Source organism: Corythoichthys intestinalis, chromosome 10 (genome assembly GCF_030265065.1).
Source record: "Corythoichthys intestinalis isolate RoL2023-P3 chromosome 10, ASM3026506v1, whole genome shotgun sequence".
In the NCBI taxonomy this organism is placed as follows: domain Eukaryota; kingdom Metazoa; phylum Chordata; class Actinopteri; order Syngnathiformes; family Syngnathidae; genus Corythoichthys; species Corythoichthys intestinalis.
Window position 1 is genome coordinate 7,905,379 of NC_080404.1, and position 17,279 is coordinate 7,922,657.

Genomic DNA, 17,279 nt, shown 5'->3' on the forward strand with positions numbered 1-17,279 from the left:
ACAAAGGTAAGGTTGTAGTCTTTACGAGTGTAATCACAGTCTGTTCCCTCACTGGCAGTGTGTTGGCTCTCTGTCAACAACACCATGTGATTTATCTGAACAGCCCCTCTTTGATTTTTAATGCAGTTTTGTCTGTCCTGTTCAGGTGCTTGACACAGAGAATAGAGATCTGAGTGTCTGATTGATCTGAACAGTTTTAATGTATCACATGGGAGTATGACATACATCCATTGTGATCATTCAACGTACCTCGTTTATTAGGAGGAAGCAGCTAACTGGAAGGGGCTATGGGGGAACAAAAGAAAAGAGGGAGAGACAGGAAAAGCACAAACAACTACAAGAAATACATTAAACACCTACTCTAACTAACTATGAATATGTTGGAGCTATCGTTTGCTAGTTGTATTTCCGGTTGACACCATGTGGGGGGCCTGATAACTAAGGGAAAGGGTGGGGGTCCTGAGAGATAAGTGATTGGAAGGGGTAAAGTGTACCTAAATCAGTCATGTGGTCTAGAACCCAGTATTTGTGTGAATCGCTTGCGAATATGAGTATGTTGGCACCCTATTCTATGCTGCCTGATCGCTAATCCTGTCACCGACAATCTCTCTATTTGAGTGTGTCTAATTTCACCTAGTCATGCGTGAGTCCCATTTAACATGTGATAGTCCCGCAGACGAGTGGCGATGCCGTGTGGACGCCCCCGTGGGGCCACGGGGTGCCCAGCCAATGCAGTTACTGTACATTATATCATCTGTCTGTCGGTCGGTCACTCTATTGATCGAATGATCGAGATATTTAGATGTTACTTTTGGTAAAAGAACGACTTTGTGGTGCAGCTTAAAATATTTACTATATTCATGTGAGACGAGAATACAAACTCAGTTACTCACATATTAATTGTGAATTTTTATTGATGGAGATATTCAATTGGTTTTCATAAAAATGACTGAAACAATCAAATGAGTTTGGTTTTAGACACAGCACGTTTTCGCTACTTTATTCTCAAACATATTAATGGTATATTTTATTGTTTTTGGCCCACAGCTGGACTCTCATCGGAATGGAAGAAAATCAAATTTATGTAAATCTCAGTGCTGAGAAACGAATACCCAAGTGAGTGCTGTTACATTATTTGCACGGTATATTGCGTATATGGTATATATATAGCTTATGTGTTCTTTTTTCAGGTCTGACCTCCTGTTGCTCCTTCGCACCTACAACTGCTACCATGAAGGCAAGAACTTTCAGTTGAGGGTTCATGAGGTAAGAACACCTGGCGTTAAACAGTAAGCATTTTTGGGAAATCCATTGCTTGTTTATTCTTGGTTGCATAAGTAAAGCAACAGACCATGGAGTGCACTCATACCAAAAACAAAACTAGTTCAACCTCTCAGGCAAACAAAGGGGATTAAAACAGGCTTTCCAACATGGGCCCCTGAACTCCAAGCACCAAAAATCCCCATTTCCCACCAGTTAATATGGAATAAGAGAGTGGGCCTCTCAGATATGTAGTCATACACCCAACAAACCACTCGCCAACTTAACCTTTTGCTGTTGTGTGTGAAAAAAAATGTTAGCCGGAGTGTAGTTATTTGTTTGATAATTGTTCTGTGGTATTTATGGCCAGGAGTTTCCCTTCGTGCGCACCAGCAGGTTGCTGAGTGGTCATCTGTACATGTGTGTGCGTGGGCAGCCAACAGTGGTCATGATGTGTCCCTCATATTTGTCCCCCAAACAGACGGACTCAAGACTTTGTCACATTCTGGGAAAGTCCCCCAAATTCCATCTTATGGCGACCGCCACATGGTCGCCATCATCTATGAGTACAGTAACACAATGGAAGTGACTTGCGGTTTTTGCCTGTCTTTTATATTCAGTTGGACTCTTAATGTTAATTCAACTGTGCTAAAAAACTATTTACATCATAAACATATATGTGCAACACGAAAATGGCGTAAATTAATGCTTAACGACGCGGCAAAAGTCGTTAAGTGAGATAGCTGCGTTCAGTTGTTGTGTGCAGCTAACATGGCAAATGTAAGTTAATATTCCTTTCTTTAAAGAAAGTTTGTAGTGTGTACTTTGGAATCGCTGCATTCGCGGTCATTTTAAACGTTACGCGCATGCTAGAACACCGGCAATGTGCGGCAGAAAAATCCAGCAAACATAAAATAACATTTGTTTTTAGCCCTGTCGTGTTAAGTGCAGGGAAAATACAACTCACCCGCTGAATCAGTGGGAGGCCTGAGCTTGTTTCGTTGAGACGAGATGGTCCCGAGATGGTAGAGTGAGAGAAGCCCGCTTCACAAAGATACGATGTTGGAAATTTTAGCACAGTATGTAGTGCTCTCCTAACGATGTCAGGATATTCCGAAATGACTTAAATCCAGAACCTCGGCAGAGTTGTTGTCTCAAATGTACGTTTAAGGTCGCCGTGATTTGCGATCTCTACAAGCTGATATTCCTGTTGCACAGACATGCTCGAATCACTCGGTATATTCATATACGGGCCACGAATCCACTCCTTCGCAGTTCTTGGGTCTTTAGTGATTGGGAAGTAGCATAGACTTTGTTTTCTTCAAGGTTGTAGGCTCATCTTCTTGCTCGTCAGGTTCCCTTTTCCCCGTAAAAAAAAATCTGTCCAAAGACGTCTGTTTTTCAGTCATTAAAGTGTGGGGGCTAATTATTTTCGGGAACAAATGTGATGGGCAACGACTTACGTAATACGTTATTATCGAGGCCAAGCGCACATAGATATACAAAACAAGATATACTGCTAACAGTCCAATCAAAGCATTTCTATGACGACCTTATATCCTGTAGTTGTATATCTAGAGTAGACAGGGAGATTGGTGTGTTAAGTGGCACAGGCGAAAGTCAGTAGGCCAGAATGCAGTTGTTAATAAATTATTTATTATTTCTGCGCGGCCCGGTACCAAATGCGCCAAGGACCGGTACCGGTCCTCGGCCCGGTCGTTGGGGGCCCCAGTTCCATTTATGTATACAGTTGGGCAAATAAGTATTTAGTCAACCACCAATTTTGCAAGTTCTCCTACTTGAAAAGATCAGAGAGGCCTGTAATTGTCAACATGGGTGAACCTCAACCATGAGAGACAAAATGTGGAAAAAAAACAGAAAAACACATTGTTTGATTTTTAAAGAATTTATTTCCAAATTACAGTGGAAAATAAGTATTTGGTCACCTACAAACAAGCAAGATTTTTGGCTGTCAAAGAGGTCTAACTTCTTCTAACGAGGTCTAACGAGGGCTAACGAGGCTCCACTCGTTACCTGTATTAATGGCACCTGTTTTAACTCATTATCGGTATAAAAGTCACCTGTCCTCAACCTCAGTCAGTCACACTCTAAACTCCACTATGGCCAAGAGCAAAGAGCTGTCGAAGGACACCAGAGACAAAATTGTAGACCTGCACCAGGCTGGGAAGACTGAATGTGCAATAGGTAAAACGCTTGGTGTAAAGAAATCAACTGTGGGAGCAATTATTAGAAAATGGAAGACATACAAGACCACTAATAATCTCCCTCGATCTGGGGCTCCATGCAAGATCTCACCCCGTGGCGTCAAAATGATAACAAGAACGGTGAACAAAAATCCCAGAACCACACGGGGGGACCTGGTGAATGACCTACAGGAAGCTGAGACGACAGTAACAAAGGCTACTATCAGTAAAACAATGCGCCGCCAGGGACTCAAATCCTGCACTGCCAGACGTGTCCCGCTGCTGAAGTCAGTACACGTCCAGGCCCGTCTGCGGTTCGCTATTATAGCATTTGGATGATCCAGAAGAGGACTGGGAGAATGTGTTATGGTCAGATGAAACCAAACTTGAACTTTTTGGTAGAAACACAGGTTCTCGTGTTTGGAGGAGAAAGAATACTGAATTGCATCCGAAGAACACCATACCCACTGTGAAGCAAGGGGGTGGAAACATCATGCTTTGGGGCTATTTTTCTGCTAAGGGACCAGGATGACTGATCTGTGTAAAGGAAAGAATGAATCGGGCCATGTAGCGAGAGATTTTGAGTGAAAATCTCCTTCCATCAGCAAGGGCATTGAAGGTGAGACATGGCTGGGTCTTTCAGCATGGCAATGATCCCAAACACACAGCCAAGGCAACAAAGGAGTGGCTTTGTAAGAAGAATTTTAAGGTCCTCTCCAGATCTCAACCCCATAGAAAATCTGTGGAGGGAGTTGAAAGTCCGTGTTGCCCATCGCCAGCCCCAAAACATCACTGCTTTAGAGGAGATCTGCATGGAGGAATGGGCCAAAATACCATCAACAGTGTGTGAAAAGCTTGTGAAGAGTTACAGAAAATGTTTGACCCCAGTTATTGCCAACAAAGGGTACATAACAAAGTATTGAGATGAATTTTTGGTATTGACCAAATACCCACCATGATTTGCAAATAAATTCTTTAAAAATCAAACAATGTGATTTTCCCTTTTTTTTCCACATTCTGTCTCTCATGGTTGAGGCTTACCCATGTTGACAGGCTTGTTTTTGCCCCAGAAATTACAATTGAGTTCAGGGAAAATTTGCCTCAAATAGTCAAACAAAACTTGGAATTAGAACTTCACTAAAAGCAGGAAAGGAAAAGGAAAGGAAAGGCAAACAAAATCGTTTTAAGGTTAGAGCAGAGGGAGGTCCTGACTCAGAGAAAAGAGGTCAGTAAGTGAATAATATACTATTCAAATTGTTGGTGACATGATCATGCTGGTTGGGTGTGTGTAGTCAGGTGATGTGTGAGTCATTTTGTCGGAAAACGAGCAGGTTCTTGGGCTTGCACATTCATGAAAATGAACACTGACTGTTTTCAGAGTTGATAATATGCCCTGACATGTTTGCAAGATAAACTGGGAACTCTAATCTTAATGAGCGGGATGATGATGATAATGATGATTAATTATCATGGAAAATGAATATTGTTTGAGTCGCAAATCAATTTATTACTAATTGTTTGTCACAATTCAGTGATTTAATACAGTATTTGCAAATCTAAAACGCTAGCCCGAAATTGGAGGCGTTTGTGCATATGAAGAAGTTGACAATGAAGCTGATTTATGACTTATGACATAAAATGTAAGGCAATCAGTAAGATACATTGGTTTACAAAATTTGGGAAAATATCTGCTTCAGACATAAAAATGGCGAAAGCATACTTGTGGTGACATTGATTGTAAAATAAAAGATTTCAGTGCTGGTTGGCTGAAGCATTTAAGATATTTAATGTTTGATTACAAAGATACATTTGTGTAATTATATAATATCAGTTTTACAAGTTTCTACATTTGACATGAGACAGATACAGTGGTATGAAAAAGTATCTGAACCTTTTGGAATTTCACACATTTCTGCATAAAATCACCATCAAATGTGATCTGATCTTTGTCAAAATCACACAGATGAAAAAACTGTCCGGTTTAACTAAAACCACCCAAATATTTATAGTTTTTCATATTTTACTGTATGCAAACAATGACAGAAGGGGGAAAAATAAGTAAGTGAACCATCACATTTAATATTTTGTGCCCCCCCCCCCTTTGGCAGCAATAACTTCAACCAGACGCTTCCTGTAGCTGCAGATTAGTCTGGCACATTGATCAGGACTAATCGTTGCCTATTCATCTCTACAATACTGCTGTAGTTCAGTCAGATTCCTGGGATGTCTGGTATGAATCGCTGTCTTTAGGTAATGCCAGAGAATCCTAAAAGGGTTCAAGTTTGGACTTGGCCACTCCAGAACATGTATTTTGTTCTTCTGAAAGCATTCTGAAGTTGATTTACTTCTGTGTTTTGGATCATTGCTTTAAACCACTCATCAGTGATTGGGCACACACCTGACTTAAATTGTTTGGTAAAAATTGGTTTCAAGTCTCCTTAGGCAGAGGGTTCACTTACGTTATTTTCCCCCTTCTGTCATTGTTTGCATGCAATCCTCATTAAAATATGAAAACATGTAGCCTGGTAAACCAGTCTCACCGCTGTTCCAGCTATAGAGTTTGGTGACCAATGAGCGGTTCAAACTTCTGGGGCGGAGCAAGCCACAGCAAACAGACAGCTGAGTGGACCAATCAGCGAAGGGCAGACGTGACGTTGGTAAAGTGACAACCCTCGCGTGGCACGAGCGGAGAACGGAGAAGTTTATTTAACATGGCTAGCGCGAGACAGCCTGTTGTCAATGACTTGTGTCTATGTGTTTTTGTGAATTTAAAACTTATTTTACCATGGATTGGAACATATTCTCGGCTCTCTTGTTCGACATCTGTGTTGTTGTGGAGACGACTTCTAATGCGGAAGAGTGACATTGCTCATTAAGAATACGTCACGCAAATAAACAAATCTGATTGGACGGTTCATTTCGTACTGGCTCGAGAGGCCGTTAAGGAGGTGGGTCCCAGACTATTCTCACAGTGTTTGAAAAATACAGGGAGAACAGTCTGGCCGTGCCAGGCAAGAAAATCTATAGATGTTTGGGTGGTTTTATTTAGAGCAGACAGTTTTTTCATCTGTGTGATTTTGACGAAGATCAGATCACATTTGTTGGTGATTTTATGCAGAAATGTGAGAAATTCCAAAAGGTTCAGATACTTTTTCATACCACTGTATATCAGTACCACCACTTATAAAATGTGTCTACATTAATGCATTTTGTCCACTTTTGTGAAAGCTGTTGCCTAAACGATTATCTTTTGAAATAGTAGACAGTTGTTCTAGGTAGATATGTTTACACAGAAGTAATCATTTCCATTTCAATGAATATCCATTTTCAGCTAAAATACTAGGATTTAACATTTACACCAGATACTGTATCTCAAAAACTTAAGCCAATTGACACTTATCACCTATTTTTTTCTTTTCGATTCAGGACGCATTCTGCTTGTAGACCAGTGCAATCTGTTCTCTCCACTTCCATCATTGGTAATTTAGCGTCCTCTACTGTCTTCAGTTATTATTATATTTAAGACTTTTTTGATGTAGGAACAGTACTTACCACTAGATCGCAGTAGTGCGCTACACATTTTTTTGTATTCACTGTTAATTAAGGATACAGAAATACCGTTTAATGGGAAAAACGGCTTGGAAAATGAAACTACTTCTTATTTTCATTAGGTTCGCTATTGAGCTCAAGTCTATTTCATTCATCCAGTCCATTGCATGGGGCAAAAAACCCCCAAAACAAAACAACAACAAAAAACACACATGCAGCCACCCACATTTAAATTCACTGAGAATTTAGCATTTTCATGAATCTAACATGACTGATTTTGGAAAAAGGGAGGGAAAACTACAAACATGCAAAGTTCATACAGTAAGGCCAAACTATAAAGTCATGCCAACAACCTAGGAAATTGGATATGCTAGTACATGCTATTCAGTAGTCCACCGGGTATTTAAGATTTGAATATACAGATGATAGACAGTTATATTTACGTTGAGGCTGCTAACCATGGATGACATTTCAGAACCAGCATTTCCTATGGTATTTGCTACTAAACTACAAACAGTGTTTGTGTGCATTTTTTTAAGTAACCCATCATATTTTTGTACACAAATGTCAGGCTATGTTGCTGTTTAACATTTGCCATTTGACTTGATTTCACCATATTTGTGTGTCCCTCTATATCTACAGCAGGGTTCACTAAGGGCCCAAGTACACCAGATGCATGATCGTTGCGGTTCCGGTCCGGTTCAGTGTTGACTGCGCGCCACGCAGTACGTCAAAAACAGGCAAAGCATACCGGCTGCGCACGGCTGCGGTCCGCCAACTCTGTCTCCTCGTGAACTCTTGCGTGATCGTGCGCGATAATGTGCCATTTAAAACAACACGAGAGTCTGTACTCATCAGAGAAGCAGAGAGAGAGCACATTTTTTTCCTTGCATATTGATATTGTAACGTTTGCTAAGCGGAAGTTTGGCCGCGAAAACAACACACGAGCTTCAACGCATTTTTCCTCTTTTTCTTTATTAACTTCCCGCCACCTCACCAATGCAAAAACAACAACTATATAGACCCTACCCACGTGACGTCACAACTCCTTCCTCCTGACTGGTGCCGCCCAATTGTCCGTCAACACATCATGTTTACCTGTTACGGCTACGTACATTCCTCCTATTTACGACGTGTTTTTCTGCTCGTTAACATTAATAATCAAAATGGTTAAGGCGTGTGTGGCGGTCGGTTGCAATAACAGAGAAGATAGACGGAGAAGACGGAGAGACTTGAAGTTCTACCGGATTCCAAGAGACCCGGAGAGGAGAGCGAGATGGACTGCTGCAATTTAACGAGGAAACTGGGCTCCAGACGATTACCACAGATTACGTAGTAGTCATTTTATATCTGGTAAGATGCATTTAATATATATTTAGAGGGTTTTGGGCTGACAACCACAATTAAGATCATTGCGAGGCTAATCGCCGACAACATACAGTTTCAAATTCAAGATGCTTATTTCTTCCACCATCATTACATTTTGAATAATATTTAGCTGGTACCAAGTGAAAGAAGCTGGCCCCGTGTACGGATCATCAGTTAAACAGGTGTGTCCAAACCTTTTGCAAAGGGGGCCAGATTTGGTGTGATAAAAATGCAGGGGGCTACCTTGGCTGATTTACATAAAACAATATATTTAAACACATTTTAGCAAGCCCTTCTGTGTGTCACATTTGCTTTATTTTTTTTTTTTTATTCATAATTTCAACAGTCTCGTCTTTGTGGCGTTCTCTTTCGACACTCGGGCTCTTGCGAAATACTGCTGCTGTGAAATTAAACTAGCTTCAAGTTGCTATAATTTCTCGCTGCGTATCTTCCCTGTAATGTTGTCGTACATGTCAGCGTGTCTTGTTTTTGGTAATATTGCGTCACATCGAACTCTTTGAAAACAGCGACTGTCTTTTTGCAAATGAGGCAGACACAGTTGTTGCGTGTTTTATTGAAGAAATAGTCCAAAATCCACCTATCCTTGAAGCGTCGGCCATCGCAGTCAACTTTTTTTTTTTTAATTGATTGTTGCCATTTTAGAAAATTGGAAGTAAAGGGTCACACGGGGTAATGTTGCTTAGTGTGCTGCTCTTAAAGTTTTTCAAACTTTCGTGAGAATAGGCTGATTTTTGTGTGGACAAGATAGTTGTAGATATCAGGGTAGCAGATGTCAGGCAGAGAGGGCGAAGACAGCGGGTCGAAAAATATCGATTTAGGCATCAAATATGGATCTGGCGAATGGATAGATTGAAGCTTTTCCACATAACGCCTTTTATGCAACGCATCCAATCAGTTTACAGCAGCACCGGGGCTTCCATGAATTGCACTATGAATTGCACGACAAATTGAAACCATTGAGAATACGGATAAACAAAGACGGACAATATGGCGGCCGGATACGGCGACACGTCATTGTGTGACGTTGGTGAGTAGGGTCTATACACTGACGCTATCTAGTCCACCAATCGGAGCGTCGCGCTGGTGCACCAGCACACCAGTGACAGCCCCGCGTTGGTGCATAAATTAACCCACCGATGACAGCCCCGGCGACGCTACAATATTTTAGTTGTATCTGTCTCTTAATTCCAGATTGACTGCATCATGTTGAGATCAGGGCTCCGTGTGTGGGGGGAAGGGGGGTTATTATGCCCTTGGTTGTGTCGGTGGGTTTATATCTTTGTGCACATTTAAAATTTATGGCTCATAACATCTCATAGAGCTGTTATAAACAACTGTTAAATAATCTGTAATATTTATAAAATGGATAGCGAATTCTATACTACACAAACTAAAAAACAGCGTACTTGGAATTGGTGTCTCAACACTGCAGATTCCTGTGCCCAGCGCAAACTGTTGTTTTTTCTATTAAGAGTCAAGTGAAATGTAGGAAAGAAAGAGAAACGTCTTGAATAGACCACCAGGTCGAAACTTGTGGGTGTCTCTTTTTTCTCTTTCGTTCTTTTCCCCCTCGACTCTGTATACAAACCGACATTGTGTGCGCCGGGCACGAGAATTTCTGCAGTGGAACCACTTCCAGATATGCTGCTTTTTTTTTTTTTCGCTCAAAGTTGTCAGCACGCCGTGTGTTTGATATCATTGCCAGAAAAACACACATAATAGGACACCTTGCAGCTTCGCTTTTTAATGCTGTCCTTATAATAACGATCTGCTGCATCGTATATTACTTTGTAACTTTCCAGTTTCCAACTCCATGATGACGCGCTCATCATCCATCTTCGCTCGTGTTTAAACCGTGATTAGGCACCTGGGCTTTTGACGTCAGGCCCAGCTCCATCCATTTTGTCAGATGCGTGTCCGGCAAAAATAGAAAATAGCCTATACCATCCGGCGGGCATGTGGCACGCCGGAGGTGGTTCGCAGTCAATCCGGAGCACTGACGCGGCCGGTATACGTTGAACAATAGGATATAATGGGAACGGATTGGCTCCGGCGCTATTTTTTACTGGAGTCGGACCGGAACCGCAACGATCATGCATCTGGTGTACTTGGGCCCTAAATCCGGACCTCGGTGCCACTTTTCCTGTTGTGTTTTCCACGTCTCGCTCCCCTAACACACCTGAATCAAATGATTATGTCATCAGCAACCTCTACAGAAGCCTGATAATGATCCTGTTTATTTTGACACAGGTGTGTTGGAGGAGGGAGACATGGAAAACATGACAGGAAAAGTGGCACCGAGGTCCAGATTTAGTGAACCCTGTTATACATTCATAGATATTGCTTCCATATGTAATGTTAACTCATTCTGGAGCATTTCGCAGCCGAGTGTGAAGCGGTTGGGATGAAACATGGCACTTTTGGGCCAGAGGGTCACAACATGTTGATGACCCCAAAACTCAGTGTTAGCAATAAAATGAACTTACAAACCGGATTCGGTTGAAGTGGGGAAATTGTGTAAAATGTAAATAAAAACAAAATACAATGATTTGAAAATCCTTTTCAACCTATATTCAATTGAATACACTACAAAGACAACATATTTATTGCTCAAAGTGAAACTTTATTTTATTTTTCAAATAATAATTAACTTCATGAATTTCATGGTTGCAACACGTGCAGTAGAAGTTGGGAAAGGGCATGTTTACCACTTCGTTACATCACCTTTCCTTTTAATAACACTCAATAAACGTTTTGAAAGAGAGGAGACTAATTCTCTTAGCTTCTCATGTGGAATTCTTTCCCATTCTTGCTTGATGAACCGCTTCAGTTGTTCAAAAGTCCATGGTCTTCTCTGTCGTATTTTACGCATCATAAAGCGCCACACATTTTCAATGGGAGACAGGTCTGGACTGCAAGCGGGCCAGGGGAGAACCTGGACTCTTTTACTTCGAAGCCACGCTGTTGTAACAGGTGCAGAATGTGGCTTGGCATTATCTTGCTGAAATAAGCAGCGGCGTCCATGAAAAAGACGTCGCTTGGATGGCAGCATATTTTGTTCCAAAATCTGTATGTACTTTTCAGCATTTATGTTGCCTTCACAGAACCGTAAGTCACCCATGCAATGCCACTTTTCAGCCACTGAGGGGACCCCCCCCCCCTAAACTCCGAGTATGGGATGAAGATTAGCGGATCGGTGCTGCGTCTGCAGTGATGCAGACTCTGTAATGGTCAGTTGTGGTGAAGAAGGAGCTGAGCCAGGCGAAGTTCTCGTTTTACCAGTCGATCTACGTTCCTACCCTCAACTATGGTCACCAGCTGTGGTTCGTGACCGAAAGAACAAAATCCCGGATACAATCAGCCAAAATGAGTTTCCTCCGGAGGGTGTCAGGCAAAGGTGCGGGAAGTAAAGAAAAGTTAACTGTTCACAGAGGAGGCATTAACATAGCACAAAAACAAATGAGTGATTTTTTTTTCTTCACAAAAACAGCTACATTTTCTAAAATTCAATTCGAGTTCGAAAATGAAGTTGATTAATTTATGAGAGTTTATAATAGTGCCCAGGGAGGAAAAGTTAAGTGCAGATTTAGACCCTGGAGAACTTCAAATCGTATGCATTGTAGGCGTATTATTTTTTGTTGTTGTTGTTGAGCTGCTGCCGTGCAGAGCGCTGTTGGATATTCGTGTGCAATTAATTTGAGGGTTGTGAAAAGTGTTACACCTATTGAGCCTTTAAGTTTTCAGATATTTTTGTGTGTCATTTCGCCGTCTAGCTGCAGGGATTTGCATTATAATACACGGACGCTTTTATTTCCAATAGTAAAACTCCAACACACACTGTAGGTGAAATACAACGCTGTCTTTGTTGTAGCTTAGTAGTAGTACATAAACTATCCAGCGTGCGTGTATTCTGCCATTGTGTTAAGTGATTGGCTGGATGAATCGTGGCGTCTAGCTAGCTGCGCTAGCATTTGGTAGTGTTGATGAGCTGTTAGGTAAACTTCCAGAAAGCATCTAATAAAAAACACTGCAGCTGAAATCCTTGCTCAGCCTGAGGTAAAAGCCTTTCATTATTGTCCAACTGGTTCGCAACTTCTCTTAGTAACTCTGAAAGTGACGATACCATAGCGTTTCTTTTTCACAAATCTATTCAAGTAAAAGTAAAAAATATGGCTTAGTAAAACTACTCTTAGAAGTACAGGTAGGTAGTCCCTGGGTTACGAACAAGTTCCGTTCCTGAGCTTTAAGTTGATATGACCCCTTTAAGTACCTCTAAATATGCCCTAATTCTCAACATAACTATCCAAAAACATGTATTATACGTTATTGTACCGTCCTCGCCAAGATGTTGGAGCCAAGTCCAGGCAAGACAGTGAGCTAAGCCCCCTAATGACGATGTCAGATGTCCGTGTGGTTTGCTGACTTTACTCAGCTGTTCATGACATCAACATTTGCAGAATGCAACTAGAATTTAATCAGTTCCATCTTCAATAACAGCAATTCAAATTTGCATTTATAACTAGCTGTTGATACAGCAAAAACAATCCACACAAACTATTAGCATCTATCTGTTAGCGTCCGCACATCATCAAAAACAATCACATAAACTTGCCCCAGGTATTGCACTACAATTGAAAACGCACAATAGACACTACAAAAGGTGTTAGATACAGGTGTTGCCTCTGTGGATGCTTCACAAGCAACAAATGTGCGCTCAGACTTGCAGGCTTTCCCCTCTCACTCGCTCAGCTGCGCGACTTCTTCGTGGGAACAAATACGCTCCCCGGTCTTCTTCGTGTGCGCAGATGTGTTCTTTGTGTGTACATGTGCCATAGACTTCATAACGTATTGACGGGACACGGGGCTAATAAATAGGGAGCCTGCATTGTTGGCGGGGCCGTCAAAGCTGACCGAGTGGAATCACAGACACAGAGAGTTTTTTTCATTGAAAATTCTTGTCCATAAATGCTTAAATCCCTGAATTAGATATGGGCGCAAAACAGTCTCGAGTCTTGGTTAAAAGCAAAAAAAAAAATAGGTGCAGTTAGCATTTATTTTACATAAATATGTTGAAGTACAATGCTAGTCTGTTAGTGAATGTAGCTAGCGGCCGCCTTATGAAAAGAGAGCTTTTCCGGTGAAAATTCTTGTGAATAAATGCTTAAATCCCTGAATTCCTTATAGATATGGATGTAAAACAGTCTCGATTCTTGGTTAAAAGCACAAAAACGTGCAGTTAGCATTTATTTCACGTAAATATGTCGAAGTACAATGCTAGTCTGTTAGTGAATGTAGCTAGCGGCCGCCTTATTTAAAGAGAGCTTTTCGCTGAAAATTCCTGTGAATAAATGCTTAAATCCCTGAATTCTTTATAGATATGGATGTAAAACAGGTGAAAATTCTTGTGAGTAAATGCTTAATTCCCTGAATTATTTATAGATATGGATGTAAATCAGTCTCGATTCTTGGTTAAAAGCAAAAAAAAAAAACGTGCATCTACCATTAATTTTACGTAAATATTGCGAACTATGATGCCACTGCAATAACGGCTAATTTCTCCCATTGATTTTTTTCACAACGTTTCAAAATGCATGCATGGTACGAAAAATATAATAATTAACTTGAATCCTCGAACAATCCTTCCTGTTGGTATGCGGTACAGCTTTCATACGTTTTCAACCGAAATCTGGTGTTAGATCGCTGCATGCCTGCGTGTTTGTGAATAGCTCCTCTTGATGTGGGCGCCCCCCTACTTGAATGCGAGGCGCAGTGCATGACCGATCTGACCCGTCAATACATTATGAAACCTATGCATGTGCTATTACTCACGTGCCATTAGTACTACCTACTCTACGCTTCCGTAAAGTCTAAATCATGTAAGTCAGGTACGTCGTAACTCTGGGACTACCTGTACATTTTTCTCAAAAACTTGCTCAAGCAAATGTAATGAAGTAAATGTAACCTGTTACTAGCCACTTCTGACCTTAAGTGAGTGGTTAAGTCATTGTGAAAGTAAAACATTTTCAACAGGTAGTCAATAAGATTTCAGTATTTTAATAGAAACTGCGGTATTCTGTATATTGTACAAAGAAAGAGTGCAAACATGCGAGCGTGTCTTCACATTGCAACCAAATAAATAGTCATTCATTCCTCGTGTTTCAAAGTTCCTGCGACCTCACTTTTCATCAAAGAGCTCCTTCAAGTCCTCATCTGAGCGAAGAGCCAATCCACGGGGTCTTTGCCTCGACTGTCTTGTTGTCTCCTGAGAAAACAATCTTCCGTGTCGCTCCCATTTACGCATGAAGGCCTACAAGTCCTGTGGGTGCGCGGAGAGCCGCGAGGAAGCGATGTGGATCCGGAATGTTTCATCTGAGCCTTGGAGAACTGCCTCAGTCTTGGGGGTCTTTGGAGCTTAAATGGCCTCGGGCTCGTGCCCCCCTCAGGAAGAGCCAGAGCCTGGATGCTGTTCATGTAGTCGTCCAGGGACTGAGAGCACTGAGATGACTGGCAGGCCGCCGGGTACAGCGGCGAGTCCTCCAGCGTCTCCAGGATGGTGGGCAAGAGAGGCAGGCAAAGCAGCAAGCGTCTGTGTTTCATGCTGAAAAAAAGCACAAACACATAATTATCACTTTACATGTTTTACATTCAGCATGTACAGGACCACCGATTTTACACCAATTTTTTGGGGGAAAAAAAAAAAAAAAATTCTAAAATGTATGTAGTCCTACAATTTTTGACCAAATCACATAATTTGGACATCAAAAATTCCGGGACAGTGAGGGGCGTAAAATTTAGAGAATTTAAAAAAAAAATTGTGTTTCCCTGGAAATTTGCCAAAAACGTTCACATTCATTTTTTTATGGGAAATTTCCCATTCATTTCAAATGGCATTTACTTTGTTTAATGCCATTGACGGACATGTTTGTCCATTCTATTGATGCCAATGTACTTGAATTCCATTGGTGCCTATGTAAGTGGATGCCATTGACGGCCATGGATGTCCAAATTTTTACTCATTCATTTTCAATGGCAAAAAAAAAACAATTTCCCCAAATCAACAGGAAATGACCAGATATCAATAGGACGTGTCCCCCAAACGTCGCTTATGGAGGGTGCTGCCATTGACGGCCATGGACGTCCAAATTTCCCATTCATTTCTAATGGCATTTACTTTGTTTAATGCCAATGACGGGCATGTTTGTCCATTCAATTGATAGCTCTTGGCGGGGCTGAGATCTGTATCTCCACACAGCAAAGACCCAGAGTAATTTCTCCACTCATTGCAGTTTTTAGTTAGTAGTAAATTCATAGGTCATGCAAATTTATTTGTACAGGACAATTCAACACAAGGTAACACAAGCTGAAAATAAAGTATTGGAAATTGTAGTAATTCCTAAAGTACCACAAATTAAATATTTATTTTAGTTTTATCAAACTGGTTAAGATTACTAACATTTTATAAAAAAAATTCGGTACAGTTAATAAGTCATGTAATTGATTGTGTTCCATTATACTAGATTGAAATTTGCCATCTCATCCCTCTTAATTACACTTTTGTATTATTATCATGTCATATAAAAGAAACGAAAAATAGAAGAAGCTTGCTCACCTTTGTTAATACTGTAGTTGTGATGGATGAGCAGAGTGGTGTAGTGACTTCGGCGTCTCAGTCAAGTGTCTAACTTCAGGAGTTCATACCCAAGCTTTATAGAGACAGCCTCCTCCAAAGTGATTAGGCCTGACTGCTAAATATAACTGCTGCTGACCTTACTGTGTGTGTGGGTGCATGTGCGTGCGTGGCTTGGCGTAGAGAAAGAGTGAGTTGAGGGTGTGTCCTTGGCTGTTGCGGAAGCCATGCAGCAGTGTGTTTGTAGGCTTGGCCTCATTTCATGTTTATATTGCTGGAACAATGAAGCCATGGGAGCAATTTGGCCTTCCCTTTGACCATGAAAAATTGAAGAGGAAAAAAAAAATCAGCTGCTACTCTTTATATTTCCATACAACTCTGTATGCATTGACTGCGGACCAACTTATTCATGACAAAGGGACACACACTCATGATTATTCACTTTACCAGCATATGGAGTTGCATAACTGCTGATGAAGTGATAACAGTGAAAACAAATTAATTCGACTAGGTTGCGTGGTGAGCTAACGGTTGGCACTTCCGCTTCACAGTTCTTATGGGTTTGAAGACTTTCTGTGTCGAGTTGGCATATAGGGAAAAAAAATTATGTTTTATGTAAACATAATATTAACATAAAAAGAAATAAATGTCTATTTGCCTGTTTTCTGCTAACTTTAAAAAACAACCAATATGAGCCAGCGGTTTTTCCTGTACAAGCTAAATTTACAGTTCAACTTCGCCCTGCCACACTGTAAATGTTAATATACAACTAAATTAAGTATGGTAAGTGAACCATACTCACTTTTTATCAACCTGTTATTGATTTTTTATTTTTAAAAAAGGTAAGTAGTACTGTGTTTTCACATCCATAAGGCGCACCTAAAAGTAAAAAAAAAAAAAAAAAAAATCCCCAAAATGGACAGTGAGCCTATTAATGTGATGCGCCTATTGTGTGGACTGAGTACCAGAATACGGAGCCCTTAAAGGGACGTCAACAGAAATAAAATACATTTTGAAAAATCTATTGTGCACCAGATAGTATGTGGTGTGCGCAAGAAACTACAGTGGTATGAAAAAGTATCTGAACCCTTTGGAATTTCTCATATTTCTGCATAAAATCACCATCAAATGTGATCTGAGCTTTGTCAAAATCACACAGATGTAAAAACAGTGTCTGCTTTAACTAAAACCACCCAAAGATTTATAGATTTTCATATTTAAATGAGGATAGCATGTGAACAATGACAGAA

At 40.8% G+C, this 17,279-nt stretch overlaps 1 protein-coding gene across 1 annotated transcript in view; it reads left to right on the forward strand.

The window, feature by feature from the left end:
- The window catches only part of LOC130923149 (ras association domain-containing protein 4-like), an 80,456-nt gene that overhangs the window by 36,474 nt on the left and 26,703 nt on the right, over positions 1 to 17,279 (forward strand). The window contains exons 2-3 of the mRNA XM_057848649.1: positions 1,048 to 1,116; positions 1,191 to 1,266. Of these exons, the coding sequence (XP_057704632.1) occupies positions 1,064 to 1,116; positions 1,191 to 1,266 (129 nt within the window). The 5' untranslated portion in view covers positions 1,048 to 1,063. The remainder of the gene's footprint in view (positions 1 to 1,047; positions 1,117 to 1,190; positions 1,267 to 17,279) is intronic.